Source organism: Larus michahellis, chromosome 4 (genome assembly GCF_964199755.1).
Source record: "Larus michahellis chromosome 4, bLarMic1.1, whole genome shotgun sequence".
NCBI classification, from domain to species: domain Eukaryota; kingdom Metazoa; phylum Chordata; class Aves; order Charadriiformes; family Laridae; genus Larus; species Larus michahellis.
Genome location: NC_133899.1, coordinates 54,447,732 through 54,469,691, shown reverse-complemented (window position 1 = coordinate 54,469,691; position 21,960 = coordinate 54,447,732). Strand labels below are relative to the sequence as shown.

The window sequence follows — 21,960 nt, the reverse complement described above, 5'->3', positions numbered from 1 at the left end:
AAGAAAAGCAAAAAAAACCCCCACAACATTGCCATAGGAGGCAACGTTTGCAACATTATTTCCATGGTTGAATATGGGAACCTGCTTTGCCAAAGTGGTATTTGATGTTTGTATCACCAAAATGAATAGGCATGAATAGCTGCTAATCTGATCTTGAGAATCCCTGTACATCTGGGTGCCTAAATGCTTTTAAGAATTGGGCCCGTGAGAACTTCCATCCTATATAATCCCAAAGCACTTTGGAGGCCCCCATGGCTCTAGGGCAAAGCACGGGTGCTACTGGTAGTGCACAGCCTTTCAAAATAGCAGTTTAAGAAAGAAACTGAAGAGTATCATCACTAATGCAACTTCAGGGGAAATTCAGGGAATGAAAAATGGAGAAGGGCAGAGTAGATAGTTTGTATTTATAGTAGATAGCTTATCAGACCAATTTAGCCACTTCTCTTGCTGCTTCAGCACTGTTTGTGAACAGCTTTTGTTCATCTCAGATGGTTTTGTTATTCAAAAAGCTCTTAGCCCATGGAATGTTCTCGAGCAGCTCATTGTGAATATTTGATACATGGAAGTAGAGTCAAACTGTGATTTTTAGCTCTGAATCGCTTTTATGTATTCCTTCGACTCATCCACTTTCCACATAATTTCAAATCTCAGAGGAACACTTTTTCAATTTCATTCATACTATTTAATTGCTCCCAACCTTCTTCATTTATCTTGTTTTATACTGTAACCCTTGTCTTTTCCATCATTTCCCCTCATTCATTCCCCTCCTATCCCTCGTTTATTATCACTACATGACTAATGTTTGAGAATTGTATTGTAAGGGACTCGGAGCAGACACTTATTATTTTACTGTTGTGTGGAGCACTTTGCATACATGTTGTGTTGTATAAATAAAAACTACATCTCCAGAAATATTTAGTCCTTCAATTATATTTTGCAGTATAATATGTACCAGACACACTATATGAAATAGAATTATTTATTATAATTATCCCATCTTTGGTACTGACATTCAAAAGCATTTTAGGTAAATCATGTGCCTTCTCTCTTCTCTGTGTCAGTTTCTTAGCTAGCTCAGAGTTACAAGACGTGTCAGTGACATGCAAGCATTGAGTTGTTTGGCATTCTGGAAACCCTTCAAATGTAAAACCTCTTTGCTTATCCTGCTTTCTACTGGCATGTCTCAAAGCCTTCTAGCAAAGGAAATGTGTTGCCTCTTTTACAGCTGGGGAAAAAGCGAAACAGAGAGGTGAATTGGAGGCCATTGAGAAGGCCTGAAGCATGTCTGTGAACACAACCCAGGTCTCCAGGTCTCCAGTCTCCCGGCATTTTTAATGGGCAACACTTCACCACAAAACATGGAGTTGCACTGCACATGTCCAGGTTTGTATAGTGGCTTGTCCCTCCCCAAAACAACATTTGCATTTTCTTAAACCTGGCAATATAACAGAAAAAAAACAGAAAACAGAGTTGCCTCCAAACCCTTCAGGATCTGTAATTTCCACATATATGCTATTTGCTTTTCTTCTGCCCCTGAAGCCAGAAGAGAAACCATGAGGGATTCTTTTATTTATTTTTATTAAAAATTCAAGCAAATACAGGCTTACCTTGTCAGACATCAGTCACACTTCTGGTAAATTTTGTTTGCTGCTTCTTCTAGAAGAAGTCTGAGGCTGCTGTGTTCTGAAGGACCCACCTGGCATCTAATCCACATGAAGGCAAAGGTGTCAGGAAGTAGTGGAGGCTATTAGCACTCTGCTGAGCAATTTATCAGTTAGTCCAAAGAGATGATCCCTGAACAACATCCCAGAGGAACCTCAAAGTTTTGACAGTCTCTGTGAAAATGTCTTGCTAACGTTCATTCCCATGGAGACCTTGAATGTGAACACCCCTGGACAGGGCTTTCCTAAACAGGCCACCCTGACAGTAAGAGATGGTTTGCTGCGTGCCACTTTGGGAGCATCTCTTAGGAGTAAAAGTTTCCTATCCATCACGTCTAGTTTCAGAGACAAGCTCTTAGGGAGCCACAAGGTATGGCAGGTGTCTATTACAGAAAAATGTCTTGAAGGAAAGCAGATAGCGCAAAGCTAAATACTCATGAAAACTTTACTATTACAATTTTTATCTAGAGGAAAGAATACGCTCTGAGTAAGGGAATGATTTCAGCAATCCCAGAGAGAAAGGCCAGAATTTTCAAAAATAACTCTGGGTACCTTGGAGAATACTGCTCAGCCTTTAACATTTTGAGGCTGATCCCAAGGACAGCACCTTACTAGCAGAGACTGGCACATGCACGGATAAACGAACTAAAGTTTAGAGGGATTAAATTTTGGGCAGAGATAAGAACCTGCATGGACCTTACTCCTGCCTCAGTCCCTTTGGTAATCAAGCACTTTGTCAGGAGTGATGAATATAGCGTTAGTGTCTGAAGCCATAAAAAGAACCCAAATGTATTTTGATAGAGCCTACGGGGGGGGGGGGGGGCAGGGAAGCCCCTGCTACAAGCGAATGAAGAGAGGAACCCATCAGGCCAGGGAGGCCCCTCCAGCTTGAAAGAATTACGTTTGAAAATTTCCTTCATGTTTTCTTCAGTAAACTCAATGAATGAGTGAAGGCAGTGAAAACCCATGGCTTTTATTTTTTCTACCCTCACCAAAAAGAAAAAGAGACAAAGGAAGCAATTTCCCTGTTATTGCATGAAGACCTATGCAAGCTGATCTGAGACAGAATGTGATTTGTGGTATTCTTCAAAATGCACTTCCTACTTCAGGGATTTGAAGAACATTTGTCACCACAGTGACTGGGGGCTCCCTCCGAAGAAAAAAAAATAAATTAGTTCGATCTTTAATTTCTTTGAAAGCTTCAAGATTTCTCTTTGTTCCTCAGTTTCCTGACAGACAAGCCTGTGTTTTGGATATACATCTGTGAGGTGCTTATTAAATAAACACAGAGCATCTCCTCTCTATTCTAGACATCCAGGGAGATGAAATTCACAATTTCCAGTTGCAGAACCTCCTCAGGCAAACAGGAGAGAAAAAGCCGAACTTCCCCAAGGAGGGGAAAACCCTGACTGCAGCTTGAGAGGTTTTAAACAATTGTGATGAATGTTTCTACAATAGATGTCTTCTTCCATGCACTGGCTGGCTGGAATCAGGCTGAACCAGGGCTGGGTGGAGAACAGGGAGTGTTATAATGTGAGATTCCCACTTCATTTGTTGCAGAACCCGTTAGCATGTAGAGAGCGAAGCAGGAAATTAGGGTAAGGGTGATTTAATGAGCCAGGCAGTTAAACCCTGCTCTGGAAAGCTGGATCCCATTCCTCATTAGTTCCTAAGCAATGTCAGACAAGTCACTTGGACTAAAGTGGTATGACTAATGCAGATTCTTGATTTTCCAGGTCCTCCTTTTTCTAGACTGGGGCTGGATGAGCATCCATAACTGGAATGTAAATATAAGGAGCCATATAAAACTAAATTCTCTGGGGAAAAAGAGATGCTATGAATCTCAAATTTATGAGTCCTCTTAACTGTAACATGTCTGAGCTTCAAACCCCAGTCTCCAGAGTGAGATCTTACCTCACTGGGGGCATATTTGTGATGCATTCAGGTATCAGTGTAATGACCACATTAAAGAGTTCCTGAAGAAATAAGTCATTCTTCTTTCAGTGTAACAATTGTGCCATAAATAAAACAGAAATTACGGCATGGGAATAAGCTCTGCCAGACACAAAATGGATGACTGAGGAACCAGCTTGGGTATTGCTACTCTGCACTCCTCACTGTGCCCAGATACAAGAGTATAATAGCAAGCAAATATGATTATGCTACTTTCCAAGATGTTTCCGTACAGTCAGGTGTGAGGCTGCACCCAAATGAATAAATCCTTCCAGAACCAGACAGGATGGTGCAGCGATATCGGAGCTGACTTTGGGCACACATATAGAGGAACTAGATCAGGTGTTATACCTGATCTGCGTTATTCCAGATAAAGGCAACACATGCATGATGGGATTATGAGATCATTAATAAGATCAGCTGCATCTCCTGTGCCTGTTTAGAAGTGGCTGCAGAGGGGCTAGAGCACACTTAGGTCGCTGCAAACTCTTTTCATCTTGGAACCAGCTTCCTGTGTCCAAGCCTGGATGCTCTGCAGAGAATGGTGTTCACTCCTGGCACCAGGCCTGGGAGAGCACAAGCCTCCTGGTGAATGCCTGACCAGAGGGCAGTTCTAGAAATCCCTTCTCCTTTGTCCCTGAAGTTCATCCTACTACCGCTTTCACCATATTATAATCTCAACTTCATTTTTTTTCTCTTCTGTTAATAGCTCAGGCTGGAAGAAACAAGGCTGGACAGAAAAATAACAGCTTTTCTGGACCAGCTAATGCAGCTGGGGAGAGCTGAACAAGCTCTCGGGTGTACAGCACCACCACCACCAGGTGCTTGCTCTGACATTTCTCCCTCCTGCCTGTCCCCTCAGCACAATACAGTGTTTGTCTTCATTCCCCTCACCCCTGTCTCGCTGCCTCCTCCTTCCTCCCTTCTCATTCTGGGAGCCCTCTCCTTTCTCCTCACCTCCTCCTTCCTCTCACTGCTTGCTGTGACTAGGCAGGAGAATACAGATTTATGTATTCCCTACATGTGCTTCCCATTTTTTCCAGTCCATCTCTGGCTGTTGATTTCTCCTCCTTGTAGGTGAGTATCTCTTAGCTCTCTTCTTCCTTTCTCTTTGACCTTTCCTCTGCTCCTTGTAAGGCATTCTCTCCTGTCATGCTGTGAAATGTTCATGCTGTCTCATACTGTGAAATGATCTCTCTCACGCTCTCTCTCGACTGTGTCTCTAGCACAGTCCTCAGTACTTTCTAAAGGATGCTATTTCACAATAGATACATAAGACTGCATTAGGCTGCTGTCCTCTGTAGCTGCCTAATCCGATACGGTATTTTAAAGGTGCTTCTTAGAACACCAAAGATGCCTTAGCTGTCTTAGCATTTTCCTTCTCAGCTCTGTTGAAATATATATAAAACAATCGGGTTTTTTTTTCCATCCAGCTTGAGGTCACCAGCACGCGCAGCGCTGTCCTAGCTTGCACAGCTCAGCTGCTGAGGCAGGGCTAGCTGTGTGTTATTCTCCATTTCCCCTTTAAAATGCTCCATCTTTCTGGTACTCCAGCTCTCGCAGTGCGATTGTGCAATCAGGTGACTCGGTGACAGGCTGGTTTGCTGCATTGTGGCATCCTCGGAGCAGCCACAGCGGGCTGTACACTGAGGGGACGCCAACCAGCGACCCGGGCACTCCTGGGTTACGCAGAGCTATGCAAAGCTGCTGCGTTTTTTGAGCGTGCAGCATCTGCTGGCCCCGCAGTTTTGGGGCAGAGGGAGCCGCTTCTCCAGAGAATACTTGCCTTTGAGAGAGTCACTGTGGCCAGACATCTTGAGAACCCTTCATTATAATTGCTGTGGGGCCCGCACGAATCTGATGTTGCCTCATCATTGGGACCATTTATTATTGATATCTGAAATGCTGAGTCATTGGACAGAGGTCACAAAAACATCCTTACTCTGCTAAAAACATTAGCTCATCATTTCTGGTACTATGGAAGGCAGGAGCAACCAGGAAATCTGGTGCCTGTGAGAAAAAAAAGGTAGACTGCATCAGAGGCCTGGGAAGGGCAGAGCAGAGCCCAGAGTCAGGAGCTAATTAGGAAAGAGGGAGTTGCTTAAACGCAGGTACCTGGGTTCAGGATCTACTGCCACTTCTGAGTTTGTGTCACTTGAGGTTACCGTTTTACCCCACAATATTTTGCTTTCTCTCTCTGTAAAGGAACAAAACTAAAAATCTCCCTCACTTCTCTCTGAAGACTATAAGGCACTTCAGAGGCATTAACTAGCTAATTAATCCTTATTGCAGGGACCTGCTGTTACTTCCATGTTCCAGAGGGAAGCCAGAGGTACAGAGGGGTCATTTGTTTGCTCGTGAACTCTGGTTCAGGATTGCAGTCTCCTGATTTCTAATCCTACAAGAAAAGCATTTTTAGCCCGTGCTGTCATGCTGCTGAGGAGTTAATGTAGAAACTTTTTTTATTTATTTTACTACCTATGCTTTATTTTCTTACTCCTCTTCCTTGGGCAACTCTCTGCATCTGAAGAGATCCTTCTGGGTGGAAAACACTTCTTGTAGAGATTACGTTTCACTTTTTTAACAGTGAAGCTGCAGACAAATATTTCCTTTGATAACTGTGTTTGATTTTCGGCACTGCAGGGATGTCCTGTCAGCATCCAGGTTCAACAACGGGCGCAAGGGGGTTACATCCCTTAACTGCTCAGGTTTTTTTATTTGTTTTTGTTACGGATTTCTTTGGAAGAGTAAATTTGAAGAACCCGTAACGCGGGCTCACCAGCCAAGAAGCCTTGCCAGAGCAAACACTCCGGGCTTTTGGGCGCTTTTTGAACAGGGTGTTCCCGCCACTCACCTGAGCACACACCGGCAGGGTCCGGTTCACCGGGAAGGGACCTCCACCCCCGCTGTGTTTAGGCTCTCTCCCCCGCACCGGTCCCGGCAGGCCTCGGGGGGAACCACCTGGCCGGTCACTCTTCTCCCCTTCCCGGCTGCCGACCGAGCAAACCGGCCGCCCCTCCGCGGGAGGAGGCTGTGGGGGGCCGGGCCGCTGCCGCCCCGTCTTTGGGGAGGCAGTGCGGGGCAGCAGGGAAAGAGTTAAGGGAAGGTGGCGGGGCAGACCGGCTGTCGGAAGCGAGCATGTGCAGATTGCAACCGCATCCATACTACGGGCGAGTGTCACTGGCACACTTCACCTCCCGCCGCCGGCCGCAGGGCACCCATGGACCCCGGTGAGGCGATGAGCCGCGGTTCGGCCGGGAGGGCGAAGGGGGGGGAACACGACGACGGCCGAGCCGCGGCACCGGCACCTGCCCGCGGCCCATCGCCGCCCCGCCCGCCCCGCCGGTAGGTGCGCGGCGCCCGCGGCGGCCTCCCCGCAGCCGAGCAGCGGCGGCAGGGGATGCGCTGCCCGGGGCGGAAGGCGGGGACCGGCGCCCGGCGCCGTTGGTTTCGCTTTCTGGCGGCAGGAGGGCCGAGCCGCCTCCGCCGGGGCTGCGGCTGTTCTTCCCGCCGGGCGGGCGTCGCTCGGGGAAGCCGGGGCGGGCGCCGGCCTGAACGAGACAAAGGCGGGCGGCGGTGGCCGGGCGGCGGAGCGCCAGCCTCCCCGCCCGCCAGCGGGGGCCGGGGGACCCGGGCGCGGGGTGTCGCCCCCTCCCGGGGAGAGGGGCCGACTGGCGCGGCCTGAGGCAGCGGCGTCCCCCGGGGCGCCGGCCCGCGCCCCGCCGCCCCTCGGGGTTTTGCTCGGGAGCCCCCCGCCCGGCTGGGAGGCGCCGGGGGGGGGGAGCGAGGTGGAAGAGTTGTTGAAATTGGAGCTGCTTTTCACTGAGAAGTGCCCCCTTCTTTTTTTTTTTTTTTTTTGTGACAAAAAGGAAGTGTTTTGAAGCATCTTTTCTTTTTGTGTTGATTTCACTAAAACTTTATTCCAGGAAAGGAGAAATAGATGTGAAGCAGCCCGGCGTTTGCAGCGCAGAATTAGGCGGTGGGGGCTGGCTGTGAGCCTTTCAGTGACTTTTCTGCAACCTTGTGAATTACTCATGTGTGTAATGCTCGGAGGTCAGGGACCCGGATATTACAATCAGCTGAAAATGAGAGGGGTTTTTCTGGTTTTATTTTCTTTTTTTTTTTTTTTTAGTTTAAATTAGTCTCAAGATGTTTGCTCTTGTTCCATTTTTGGTATGGAAAAATATTCAGAATAGCTGAATTTTGGCAAAATGGAAAAATCTGATTCCGTCTGTCCCCCATTCTTTGTACTAGGGTTTTGAAAATTGTCTCTAGGATGCTTAGGAGCAGGGATGCTGGCCCGTCCCTCTCATCTACGCTGGGACTTCCTAGAGAGCTTTTGGCATTGCTGGTCCCAAGCTACCAGGGAGGTACAAACTCGTTAAGACTCCTAATTACATAGCAGAAGCAGTGAAACTCTGTCAGATGAAGTATTTCATATTGTTCTATGACATCATTTATTTGACAGGCTTGTTCTGCTTCCCTCTTAATTCTGAGGCAAAAGCAGTCCCTGCAGGAGCTGGATTTTTTTGCAGGTGAGGTGGTAACAACTCCGTGCCCGCTAGAGCTGTGCGTGTTGGGGATTTGCAAGAAGAACAGAGTCCCTAAAGAGCTCTGTTCTGTGGTTTCCAGGAATGCAAATGCAGTGATATATGTACTGCATCAGTTAGAGATGGGGCTAGCTGCTCTTTGGTGGTAAACAGGAAGACCTGAAAAGAAAAACTAACATAAAATTATCTGGAAACAGAGAAGGAAGACTTACTGACATAGAATTGTTAATGCCTGTAGCCGCTTTCAGCCAGCACTGAGGAAAGCCCTGTAGGAAGACTGTAAGGGACTCTGATGCCCACGACACATCCTGAAGGGTCCTTCCTGAATCCCAGCGCCTAGTCCCAGTGAGAAGGTATGACCTCTTCCATGCAGGGATGTCAGTTTTTCTGTGTGGGGTGACAACAGCTTGTTACTGTGGATAAATAAAGATTGTTCGCTTAATTTGAAAGTAGGTATTTTCTCCCTGAGAAGCTTTGTGCATATGTCTGCAAATGTCATAGTTCTGCGTTGAGATTCCCACTGAAGAACATGGGTGTCCCCCTGCTTGTAGAATGGGAAACAGGTACAGAAAGGTGGCATTTCACAGGTAGATGTGAAACACAAGAGTTAACTCCAAATCGTTTAGTTTAGCTAATAGCAGCTTATAGTAGCTTCCTAAACAAACGTCAGCAGAAGTGTTACAAGCATCTTATTCAATGTCTGTGAAACATTTTGAGATCCTCTGACCACAGGCATATTAAAAGAGGAAGTAGTGCAGCCTGGTGGAAGGGAAACAGAGGGGCAAGCAGGTGTTGAGGTAGTACTGCTTGTGACTGTGTAACGTCTCCTTGCTGCTCTGGTAGCAGGTCCGTAGCCTTGGTCAGGATTGCTGGGCATGACGGTGGAGGCAGAACACGAGCTGCTTCATTGGGAGTTCAAACTTTGGCATTCTTGTGGCAAGATCTCATGGCAGTTTACAGAAAATGGTCAAGGGGAGGGCTAAAACAAGAGTTGTGGGTTGCTTATTGACATGGGGGTTGGTCTCTGCATACATATGGAAATGGCACCTGATAGTAAGGACTCTGCGGTTTCGCTGACGATGTCATAACGTGATGTGGTGCCGAGCAGTGAAAGGCAAACTTAACCTTGAAGGGAGATACAGGTTCCTGACTTTGAATGTAAGATGGGAAGAGGTTTTTGGGTAAGGTGATGGACTCAACAGCCTTTGGAGTCTTTAAATTGAGATAGCTTTTTACAATCTATACTTTAATTCAGCATCTTGGAGAAGTCCTAAGGAGTGAAGATGTAGGGATCCCTTTGGCCTTGTAATTTGTGGATCTACTTGTTCCCACACATCAAGAGCTCTGGAGATGAGGAGTTGTTTTGCAGTGCCCTAAATGTGCCTGTAATACCTATACTTTTGGTTAAGACAATTATTTTACGCTGCTCAAGTGCTTCAGGGTTGCTGGCAGTGACTGCATTGTGTCCAGGAAGGGTATTTCCTCTCGTGGCATAATTAGCGCGATGAATTTAGTTCTTGCCTTCCTCTGAAGCATTAGCAATGAGCCACAATCCAGGGCTGAGCATGCCAGAAAGAAGGAGGTCATCTGGGAGGAGTGGGGGAAATGGTGAGGTGACTATGCACTCTTCCTGGGGGAAAACGACACATTTTTTTTGCTGTCATCACGTGCTTTGATGGCAAGTCTTGTTTGTGTCCTCGGAATTGTACTTACCATAGAGTCTGGGGCCAGATTTTGTAGGTTTTCTCTTTCCTCTGCAGCGTGGGATTGGTCACTAAGGGTCATCTGTATGAGACTCATTTGAACAGTCCTGTGCCAGTTTTGGAGTTGCCGTGCTGGCTGTGGTGTGATTTCTTGTGCTCCTTGTTTGCGATATGCAAGTCTAATCTCTTCAGACTAAAGGACTTCTGTCCTTATCCAAGTTACTGAGCTCTCTTGCAAGAAACTGCATGAAATTTTAATAAATTGTGATATGCAAGAGATTTGCCTAGATTTTAGGCAGAGAGTCATAGAATCATGGAATCGTTTAGGTTGGAAAAGACCTTTAAGATCATCAAGTCCAACCAAGTCCTTTCTGTTCTTAAACTTTCTGACAGCAGAAGGAAGGTTTTCCTCATGGAAGATGAAGGGAAATTATCCTGAAAAAGCTCCTAAAAAAAGCAAAGCCTAATATATTGAGGAGGTTTAAAGCGTAGTGGCATGAATAAGACCTGCTTGTTCTGATGATGAAATCATAGAAGTAATGGGAAACTTTATTGTTGCCAATTGTATTTTAGGATTCTTTGTTTCTGGATTGGCTTTAATAAATGCCACGTTTGAGAAAATTAAATTAAGTTGTTGTGTTGTTTTGTTTTATTTCTTTTTTGAGTCTCAGGCAGCCTGTTATTACATGGTAAGACAGGAGAGGTAACAACATGACTAATTAAAGGGCAGTGGTGCTTCATTCCCTAGGGCTAATTATTCTGTAGAAAATGGGTCAATTACTTAGAGAAATTGTTTGCCAGCAGGAGGCAGGAAAAGCCTCTGCTCCCACTCCTCACTTTTCTTTTGTGGGAAGCACTGCCCGCCTCCATCGGCAGTTGCAATATCTTGGTAAGCTTTCAAATGCCAGAGCCATGTCCTGCAGGTGGGGAAATGGCATCTGAGCAAACTTCTATGCGGTCTCTTCTGTTGTTTGTTCCTGAATGGCTGCAAATGAAGCAGTGTCCAACAAAGGTGGTCCTGGGTTGGATCTGGAGTGAAAGACATGAAGTTGAACAGTAAAAGTGTGAGTTCTCTTTCAAAGTAAAATCTGCCTGTTGTGAAAGGTGAAGTGTGGTATTTTTCCTTACTTCTGAAAGAAGATTGATCATCTAGCTAGCTAATGTCTTCCAACATAAAAGGTATTATCTGCCTGTGGCTCACTGGTGTGGGTTCGTAAATGATCCCCTTCTCATATCTGCTTCCTGGATGTATTGTAGTGTTCTCTGGTGACTTTATCTCCTGACCATGTTGCTTGCTTTTAGCTCTGCAGGCTCAATACATACTGGGTGGGGGAGCGGGGGGCTGGGTTGCCTTGTACCGTCAGAAATAAACTGGTCTGCTTTTCACCTTTCTGTGATGGTACATGAGGCAGGAGTGCCCAGATGGTTTCTGAGCTCCTAGGTAAGGTGGTTGTGCAGGCAACCAGAAAAGAACCCTGAAAGCAAGCCAGACTGGGCAAAGGCTTTGGCTCTGCAGGAGCTGATTACCAACATCTGTGCCAATTGGGAACAACGTGCTCTTTCTGGTTAGTCAGAGCGCTACATTCCCGGTTGTAAATGATACACCCAATAATGTCTAGTGCGAGCCAGAGCCTGTGCACCTCGCGGTCCAGCTAAAACAAGTGTAAAAGACCTGTATTTGCAGGTGCGTGCTGCTCTTTAACACATCCTTAGAGGCTGAATAAAAGCGAGACTTCTTTAGAGATTTGTTTGTAGGCACATCTGAATGAGAACACCTATTGGTTCCTAGTTCAGAGGTGTCTAATCATTGTATAAAAGACAGAAGTGGTTTATGTTACCCTTTCTTTTGTTCTGGATTTTTATTAGTGTCAGTGCACGAGAGTTTGCTGCAACCGTATTTCAAAACTCCCCCGCCCGCAGAGGCTTCTGTCAAAGCTGGATTAGATGACTGGGGGGGAATCTTCCCTACCACAAATGCTTGCTGCCTTGCCTTCATTGCATAAGATCCAAGCATTAGTAGTCATTAGGTAAGTGTTGATAGCAGAGAGTGGTAAAGCTGCTCTTTGACTCCTTCGTTGCTGGATCTTTGCTGTCAGGTGCGCCGTATACTGAAGGTAGCCTGTATGAAGGAATTCTGCAAAGCACATTTCTGTCACGTTCTCCTTGACGCTGCTGGGAGCCTGAAGGAGATGACGAAGTATTTCTGAAGGAGGAAGCTTTCTCTTTAGCATGGGTAGCTGTGGCGTAGTGCTGTGTGTACTGTTAAGTGCCTTTTGGGGATGGGGAGTCTGTTGTGTGTGTTTTTCACCCTGAAGACAGTCAAACTCATTTGGCTCCACCAGCCTGATGTGGGCTGAGAAGTCTGGGCTGGAACTGTGTCTATACAGAGCTCTAAGTAGAGTGGCTTCTTGCTGCTTACTGTAGGGAGTGCCTGATGACAGATACTGGTATATGTGGCTGTTTTCCTCTCCTGCTCACCGACCTAGCCAAGCTGGGCTTGCCTAATCCACAGCGCACACTTTGGCCCACGTATTTTCTTTGTATTTTGTGTCAGCAGAGGTTTATGGTAAGGATGCTTCCAGTAAGTTCTAGAGAGGAAGAGTTATTTCTTTTTGTGATTTCTGGTGTTTTCAAGATGTGTATATAGTTTCCCCTAGTGGCATGATAGATACCATGTGATTTGGTTTATTTTGATCCAGCAGCTCTTTCCAAGGCAGATCTTGCAATTAAGCTTTTAATTGGAAGTGGTCTTGCACAAGAGCTGCAGGATGTAGAGCGCAGTTCATAAAAATGCTCTAATGTCCACCAGGAAGAGAGGAACCACCGTGAAGGTAATGTCATGATTCCTTAGCAATATAGAGCTTGTCTGTTGTTGCTTTCAGTTTTCCTTTGCTGGTTAATACTTTACCATGGAGATGAGATACCAAGTTTCCAAAACATCAGCTTCGGTCACTTCAGCTGACAGAGGCTAGCACGGTTATTAGGACTGCCCTGGGCAGCTGAGGACGTTCCGTGCAATGGAAGACTCAGGTGCATATATAAAGTAGGCAGTCTGTTATGTTATATTAGCATATAACTTGTGGATGTGCAGAAAGTCAACTGATCCTCTTAGATAATTATATCCTTTCGAAACAATGCCGCAGTTTAATGCTCTTATTATCAGGTGTTACTGCTCACCACAAAGGCAGCTAAACGCTTAATTCTTTCATAGATTAGCTAGAGCGTAATTAGTTTTTCAAAGATCAGATCAATAAGTACAGCATGTTGCTTTCTAAAAATGTCATGTATGCACACGTTCTGATTCGCTTCTGATTTTCATGGTACAAGCTCCAAGCACTGCAATAATGCTTTGTGCTCCAATTTCAAGTTGGGGTACGCTACCTTGTGTGTGTGTGCTTTTTTGTTTTCTTTTTTCTTATCCCAGCTTTATATCAGATATAGAAGGCAGGAAGGTGTCACGATCTGATGGGAGAAATGTAGTTTTCGTGGTTTGAGATGCGTGTTTGAGAAACAAGGACTGGACAATGTCATGACAACGATTAAAATTTGCTATACTTTGGACAGAGCTTAGCAGCATTTGGAGTACTAAAAAGCTGTAAGTGCTAACACCAGCACTTCCAGTGCATCTTTCATCTGAGAATCTCTCTGTTCTTAATGAATTTTCAGTGTGTCTCTGTGAGGCTGGTATTATTAGTGTCATTTTGCAGACAAGTAGATAAAATAAAATGCTTGTATAAGCACATTCAGCAACCCAGAAAAAGGCAGGAATAAAATTCAGGAATAATAACGTTTCGGCCGGGTTTTGAGCTACTATCTTGTACTTTCTCTTTTGCCAGGAAAGAGGCTAAAGGTATTAATTTTGGTAGCTTCCCCCCCCTTTTTTTTTTTTCCATTGGGTTAGGCAGCATAAAAGTGAGACGTTATTATGCAACATATCTAAGTGTGCATGTGATACTTGAAAAAATGGTAATCAGATAAGTTGCTAGGCAACAGTACCCTGCCTTCAGTTACCAAAAAGCCAATGAGTTTGCTTTCATGATGTAACATGTGTTCTGTACTTCTTCATCAAGTAAGTGTAGGTGGAGTTTTGTAAGAGTTGCTCCTTTTTAACTCACCTCCTGCTTAACCTGCCATATTGCAAGGTCAGATTTAACCCCAGTTTCAGATAAATGTATTCACAGAACCTGAAATCAACAGAAAAAAAATGTTAGATGAGCTCTTAAGAGTAATGAAGTATATATAAATGTATATAAGAAAAAAGCCATGTGGGTCTTTGGTGGTTCACCAGCTCACAGAAAGTAGTCCATTGCTCATCCTTGGGACATGAAAAATAAGAAAATGGACAGGAGAGTATGTTAAAAGGTAGATGACAGGGATATGTGGCAAGCTGTGAGAAATCTTAAGCCCTCGCTGTGGCCAGTTGGCCCCAAAATGTTGAGAGACGTGGTAGTGCATGAATGTAAAGCCAGCTGACTTAGCAGGATCAGAGTGGAAGAAACATAAGCAGGGAAGAGTGTACATGGAGAAAAAGTAGGTGAGAGTCTAATAATACAAGACAGATCTAGCAGCACGAGGGAATTTGATTGTGTGTTTGTTTGAAACCTGAGTTTTGTTTTGTTTTTTGTTGCCTTTTTTGTGGTGGATTTTTTTTTTTGTTAAAAGACAGATTGCAGGATAACAACAACAAAAAACAAAGACTCTTGGCAGTTATTCTCAATGCATTTCTGCTTTTGGCGATAAATGGCCACAGAAGCATTTGCAGATACTGTAGTTGCGTGGGGGTGTGGGCATCTGCCCAAGCCTCTTCAGCTACTGGGTGGTGGCATGGCTTTTAAAAGAAATCTGAAACTCTGGAGGTCTAATGTGCTTCTCCAGGCTTTGCCAGAAGCTTTCAGTAGAGACAGGGGACCAACCTAGAGATATCTGGGGAAGGATGAACTGAGCCTTGGAGAGAATTTATTTTCCTCAGGTAGCTGTAAGTTGTTGCCTTACAGGGCTGTTTTTGCAATTTTGTTGTTGTTCCAGAGAAAGGTGCTTTTCAGGAGGTGGGGACTGCATAGCAATGCATGCCCTAGGTATCTCTCAGAGGTAATTCAGTCCTTCTGGGAAGGAAATTCAGCCACACCTACCGTGTTTTGTACTCTGTCTACCAGGTTCAGAGATGTTCAAATCCCAGCTGGTCTGTGTGCAGGTTCAAAAACCCTCATCAGAAGGCAGCAGGTCAAGGCATGTCGGGTCTTCGGTTGAAAGTGAAATCTGCATCACCCTCAGTGTAAGTCCTACCAGAGCAGGGTGAGTTTCTGAGAAGACAGGTGCTTGCTTTGTCTTTCCAAATTTGTCACTTTCTTCCCAGGAGAATCCCAGATAAGTTACCAAACAGTATTGTGACTCAGTTGGTAGGTCAGTTTATCACCAGATAGATGCACGGATCTGGGCTTTCTTTTTTGGAGCACTTTGGAAATCATGAAGAAGCGTAAGTACTAAAATAGTTGAAGGAACGCACAAGTAACCAGTTTCTGGTCAGGAATTTGCTTTCCTTTTTGTTTGCTTGTTTTTTGTATTCTCGTTTGATGAGTGCTACTGCTAAATTATGGTAACATGTGGTCCCCAACCTGCTGACATCAGGAATGTTGGCGTCTCTGTTAGAGGAATGTTCAAAGCATGAACAAGTGCTGTTTCACAGCAGTGTCAGGGAAGCCTGAGTCTCGCCTAATAGTGGATTTTATATTTTTTTAACTGTTTCTGTTATGCAGTTGAATGGTCACACCACTGTTTTGGGTTTTTTGTTTGTTTTTTCCCTACTACAAAGTTTTTAATCATTAGTATTTCAACACAGAAAGTTCATTTATCTACAAAAGAAAAAACAAATCCCCTTTTCTGAACAACTTAAGCGTTGTATTAATTGTATGAGCTCTAAGGGCAAACCGTTATCTTCAGCTCTACCTCTCTGCTCATGTATGTTATGACATAGTCTTTGCTAATGAAGGGTTTCTTCAATGCTTCCTTTCAAGTGTAGGTACAGGTGTAACTAAAGGAAGGGTTTCTCCAGCACTTGGAGTTCACAGAAATGAAGATTTTTGTGAAAAAGGAGCTTCTTCCTGCTGGGTGGTTGCGGGTGAGCCATATTGGGAAGGTGTTATGGCTGAGAAGCAACAGACTTTTTTGGGGTAGCATTAAAATGGCTGACGAGTTCCTTGGACTCGCTTGCTGTAATGCCCCATGGGTGGTGAGTGCTGGTGCCAGGGAAGGGGCTGAATTTTGCGTGACTGTGTTGACCTAGAGTTAGGTTGGCTTGAAGCCTTTTGTAATGTTCATATTGGTGCGTTGAAGAAGTCGTGAGTGCGTTGCAGTTGCTTGTTTTGTGTGGGTTTGTTCCTCGCTCTTTTACAAATCAAATTATAGATATGACTATGAAAGAAGGGTTCTCAGTGTTGTGATTCTAGGGAAGCACTTTTTAAAATTTTGTTTGCATGTGTCTGATAAATACTTCAGTAGAAACCTATACCCAACTGTGACAAAAGACATACGATGAAAATAGAACACATGCAAATAATTTTTAGGAACATAAATTTTAGAATAATTTATACCAGAGCTAGATAACAACCAAATTCTTTCCCAATTTGATGTACAAATACTTAGCTGTTAAATTATTTCTCTCAATAGAAAGAGACTCCAAAGTAGATGCAAGCCTCAGTGCACAGGCAGAAGGTGCTAAATGTGTCTCTATAATGCCCATGTTACATTGATTTAATTAGAGGTTTTATGCTATTCATCACTCCGTTAATCTTGGTGGGAAGGTTTTGTTGGGTGAGGATTAGTTATTTAATCTGGATTTTTAATTGGAGTGTTTTTGTTGTTCAGTGTTACCTAAATAAAAACAGTGTAGGTTGATTGGTTTTTTTTTTAGGGAAACATGTCTCTTGAATTCCTGTTGGACTTTGGTGCTCTGATTCATTAGAATAACGTGAAGATCCCATTTGTTACACAGTCTGACACGTAAATGTTCTTGCTCTGTAACTTCTTCACATGCAGCTAATCCAGAAAAAATGCTGTGTATAGACAAGCCCTCGGAGTGTACGATCTGTGAGGCTGATACGAGTACGATGTTAGATATTTGTGTGTTGGAGCTGGCAGCTCGAGGTGCGACTTCTGTGCAAATCGGGAGCATGGCATCCTAAATGTCAGTGCTCAAAGAAAAGGAGAAGTATAGCCCAAGCGGATGGGCTCTGCTTGCTCAGGTCATGCAGCCATGCTGCCCAAGCCCAACACGGAGGTGAAAGACAGTCAGGTCACCAGAGCTGGGGGAAGAGGCGGCGCCGGTGCCCCCAGGAATGGGCTGGGGTGGCGGGTGGGTGACAGTGGCAAGGACTTGCTTGCATGAAGGCCACTCTCTGTCCTGGAATGGGGATGGGAGAAGAGGAGAAATATGATGATTGGAGAAGCAAGGAGCAGAGGAGGTGGAGGAGATAGGGAGGCAACATTAGGAGGGGGAAGATGGGCATGAAAAGGAGTCACCAGTGGGACTTACTTCAAAAATTGGAGGATCAGCCAGGAAAACAGAAATAAAGCACTTCCTGGTAGACCCTTCAAGGGTTAACCAAGCCCTCGGCTGAGATGGTAGCAGTGAGGAACCTTTGGTCACTGGCTCCAATGAAGTTGCTCTGTGTGTTTGCTGTGGCTGGGATCCAGAAGGACAGTGAAGAGTCAAAAGGCTCAGCCTCACCAGAGGAGAGGCAGCTGCTGGGTGGCCGCCCTGGGCGAGGGGCAGGTACAGGCGCACACCTGGGGCTCTGAAGAAGTCAGGTCTTCCAGGGCCCAATGTACTGGAGCTAAGCTATTCATACATATAGCTCTTTCGGTGTTTAAAGCCTTTCTTGCACTGCACTTCATTAAGGTTAAACTGTATACTTCTTTGGTTTAGGAAGGCTCTCTGGTTGGTGTATTAGCTGTTGGTCGCAAGCACCTGATCCGAAAACTGCTGGTGTCTGAAACAGTGTGGACCTGCTGGAGGCAACCTGGTGGACCTGCGGATGCTGTGAACGAGGAGCTGACCAAAAAGCAGGAGAGCTCCAGGATTCCTCCCCAGAAAAGGTAAGGGGCTGGAGGGTAAAACCAATGGGGGTGCACTCATAGACCAGAAAGCCAGAGCAGTTCTCTGAGTAGAGAGCTGACTGCATTGTAGATGTGACCTTCGAAATTTAAATATGTAGAGTGTATAAAGGATGGTCAAGATGTGAAGTTATTTATTTCCATCGGTTCAAACTGCAAGTTGCTTTCTGGAAGTGTAAGAAAGATCGCCATTTGCACATGTCGACCTTAATTTCTGCCTGCTTTGAGTCACGTTGTTCTGATTGCTCGTACTTTACATTGCCAAACTTATTACAGTGTTATTGTCTCTTTAAAACCTCACACTCTGATAACCTTAGGTAGTTAAAACAATCAGGACAGTGGAACAGTATCTCAGAGCTAAACCAGAGCAGTAGGTAAAGTGCGGAGGGTTGCTGTCTCCGGTGATAAAAACACAGGTGTGAGTTGGATGATGAAGAATCTATTCCTGGCCGTAGCAGGCAGCGCAGTCTCTGCATCTGATTCACCGGTGTGTTACTCTACTCATCTTCTTAGGCTCATCTTGCTCACTCTCCTTTATCTATGGCAGTCTGTTACACTTGCTGAGTGGATGTAAAATACTATCAAATTGGAAGGGTGATTTATATCCTGGAGTGAAACTTTATATTGATCCTGTTAGATGGGCTGGACCTTGTGGGACCAGAACGACAATCGCCAGACCCTGCAGCTTCTTCAGAGCGCTCCGTGTGTGTGCAGTGTGTGGTGTGGTGCCCTAACAGGAGGTTAAGCTCAGGTGCTCTGATACAGCTTGCAGCAGTTCAGGCTACAGTATTGTTTTCCCTGGGGTGGGTAAGGTTTCATGGGTAGGTCGTGCACAGTACTTTATCTCTAACTGGGAACTTGCTTTGAATATGTAGGTGCTACATATATAAAATTCAGATCTATGTATCACCTTTCTCTCTCTGTCCATCCTGTCTCAGGGGTCTCATTGCCCTCTCTTAGTGGTAGTGCTCAAGAGATCCTATGCTAGTGTATTCCGTTGTCCCACTCTTGTAGGTATTCTTGCTCTGATAGACCCCTGTCCCTCACTGAGGCTGGGGAGCAGACCCAGTCGGCTGCTGAAGGAAAGCAGTAGACTTAATTATGGCAATGCTAACAGTTTGGATGAGCAGGGTCAGCTGTGGCTTCGAGCCCTGACTGATCCTGCTCATTGTGTAGCTGAATACAGGGCTTCAGTTAGTCAAAAAGTGTCATATACTGAGCGGTAAAGTCCAGACCAGTGCTGCAAGGTTATGACAAAGCAAGTGTCAGCCGCTTCCCGGCAAGGCTGCTGGTGATGGACTGAGCCTTGGAATGAGTCCATCCGTTTTGTCAACAATGCAGCCATGAGTACTTCTGAAGAAAGCCGTGTCTGGCAAGCGCTCTGGTGTATGGTACTATTGCTGTGAGTAGAGCAAATGCTGCTTATCACCTGCCCTCAAGAAGCATCAAAGAAAGCGCAGACGTCTCCTATTTCTGTTAAAACAAAAACTGAGTGCTGTATGGGCACAAGAAAACATAGATCCATTGGCAGCAGAACAAGACTTTGAATTATTCATTCCTCCAGTGCCTCCTGTATGTTCCATCCACTCAGGCTGTTCAGGATACTGTCTGCTGGAGATGCAGACAGATCTGCTTCCAAAACCAGGGGGACACGACCCTGCAGACTGTGATTGCCACTCCGCTCAGCTTGTCCTCCATGAAAACTCCTTGTGCATTGTTGTTCTGATGTCCTCGAAGACACAGAAGTAACCTTTGATCTTCCTGTGGGCTGTTGGTAGAAACTCTTGTAATACCAATGAAACTGGGACGCATCTGGTAGTGCCAGCCTGGAATTGGCTGTGAGGTGAGAGCAGTGAGTTAGGACCAAGAGGGAAGCACTGACTGCTCTGGCCCATTTTGCAAAAGGGAGGTGGGGGGGCTGCACGTTTTGTGTAGCATTGCTTTGAGTTTTGTAAGAGAACTTATACTGTGTCAGTTTGTTCCTAGCTCTGTCTTGCTGAGGAGCCAAAGTGACATCTTCTAAAAGTTCCCTGAGCACAGGCAGGATTTTCTCTCCATGCAGAGCGCCATACAGTCCTCTCCGGGATCGTATGAGGAGTGTATTTAAATGGCTATTTGGAAACATTTGTGAAATACATAGTTTTTCTCAACTTACTTACTAGTGGGCATTTGTCTATGTAATGGTTGTCAACTGGCAGCTGGAAGTTGAGAGGCACTGAGGACTTATGAAGCCTCAGAGACTAAATTTTCCTCCATGAATTGCTCTGAGCTCAGGTAAGAGGTGCTCAGTGTGGGAGAAGGCGCTGCTGAAGGTTTGTTCAGAGGCTGTTCCACAGCATAAAATGCACATACTTGGATGTGGAGGGGTTTTTACTCTTTCTTTTTCTTGCTTTTTCCCTCCTGCTGGTTGGTATGAAGATTCCTTTAGCCATTTCACATAGCCAGGCTGCATCATGCATGCCATATTGCAGACCTCTGAGCATTTTTAGCCATTTTCCTTCTAAATCTTCCAGAGTTGCTCTTGGCTATTAGGCTTTTGCTGAGAGATACTCAGATTCTTAGTGTGGGAAAAGCTAGCTGTAACTAGTAACTGCTGCAGAATTGATGGGCTTCTTACAGCAAAAGTTTAACCCTTGCATTTACAGCTGTCTTGTAATGTGCCTTACCCCGTTTTGAGAGCACTTCAATTGTTTTTAAAGAGCTTTGAGGAAAGGAAGTGAATGATATTTCAGTCAAGACAAGACTTGTGTCCAGAACAGTTTTCAGCTTCTCATTGTGCCAGCTAGCTGGATTTGGCCTAGAGTGAGCTACCTTTGGAGTTGTCCTAGTCCAGAAGCCTAGGGAAGCTGTGGAGGCTTAGATAAAATCCCAGACTGTGTTTGAGTCCTCACTGAAAGTAGTGGAAGCATCCTAGGGGGAAGATTGCCCAGCTGGGTTGAGAGGCGGGGCAGGTTTCACAAAGGGGGCTCTTGAGGAAGAAAGGGTTTGCCCTGAAGCAGGTAAAACGTGTTTGTCCTCCTGTGGTCTTGACAGCAGTGAGAAAACGATAAACTGGAAGAATACTTTCCTGTTTTTAATCAGCGAAAGAAGTAGACAAACAGAGCAGGAGGTGGATTTGTGGTTTCCATAGTGATGTAGCTGTGGAAGCTTTTGTACGGCTGAGCTTCGCCCTCACTGCAATCACACTTGAAGGCTATGAGTATTCAGTTCTCCTGCCAGGGAAATGTAAATGTACATCAAACATGGAAATGGCTGAAAATGCAACTGCATGTTCATGATTTGTTATGCTTGCTGTGTTACCTGAATATGTGGATATTGGGAAGTTCAGCTTCATCATGGCTTAATTCTCCTTTATCTGCTGTGCTGCACTGAAACAGTGCATCAAACTGTCATAATGCCACGGTTCTTGTTCCACCAGGCAGTGATATGTTGACCTGTATCCTTTGCTTTCTCTCGTCTGTACATACACACACATCCCACAACACTGATGCCTGTGACACTCTGCTCATCCACGGTGTTTTCAAACATGCACCGATCAAGAAATCTATACCTAACACTTTCAGGCATGCTAACCGATCAGAATACCACCCTGCAAAACTTGGAGAGGTCTACTTCATGCTGTTCATAGCTGTCACCTCGCTTGTTCTTCTGGGCCACAGAAATGGGCTGCATGTGACATTAAATCATGCTTTATTTTAATGGGCATTTTGAGAGTGTTGTAATAGTCAAAACGTAAGACCTTTGGGGAGTTTTTGCATATGGAGAGAGCAGTTTGTGACTGTGAGTGGTTGAATATGAGAGCCTTTAAATCTGGCTTTCAAAATAAGTTGGAATGCAGAATTTTTCAGCATCTCAGCTGATGGATTATCAGTGGAAGGAAGGTGCTCAGTGTGAATGCTAGATGCATGCATCAGGCAGCCGCGTACCAGTCCTACACACCCATCTGCATAGTCCAGTCTTTGTGAGTCATGGGCATTTGTGCCT

General features: G+C 45.2%; 1 protein-coding gene across 5 annotated transcripts in view; it reads left to right on the top strand.

Annotated features, from left to right (window-relative positions):
• Positions 1-4,556: 4,556 nt before the first annotated feature.
• TMEM229B (transmembrane protein 229B) overlaps positions 4,557-21,960 on the top strand; it is a 39,875-nt gene continuing 22,471 nt past the window's right edge. The window contains exons 1-3 of one of the 5 annotated variants that reach the window (XM_074584889.1): positions 12,583-12,698; positions 15,021-15,139; positions 17,789-17,958. In XM_074584889.1, the coding sequence (XP_074440990.1) occupies positions 15,029-15,139; positions 17,789-17,958 (281 nt within the window). In that variant the 5' untranslated portion in view covers positions 12,583-12,698; positions 15,021-15,028. Of the gene's footprint in view, positions 4,692-6,649; positions 6,845-12,414; positions 12,699-15,020; positions 15,140-17,788; positions 17,959-21,960 lie in introns of those variants that run through there. The other 4 variants (XR_012586725.1, XR_012586724.1, XM_074584890.1 and 1 more) reach the window with 4 other exon arrangements.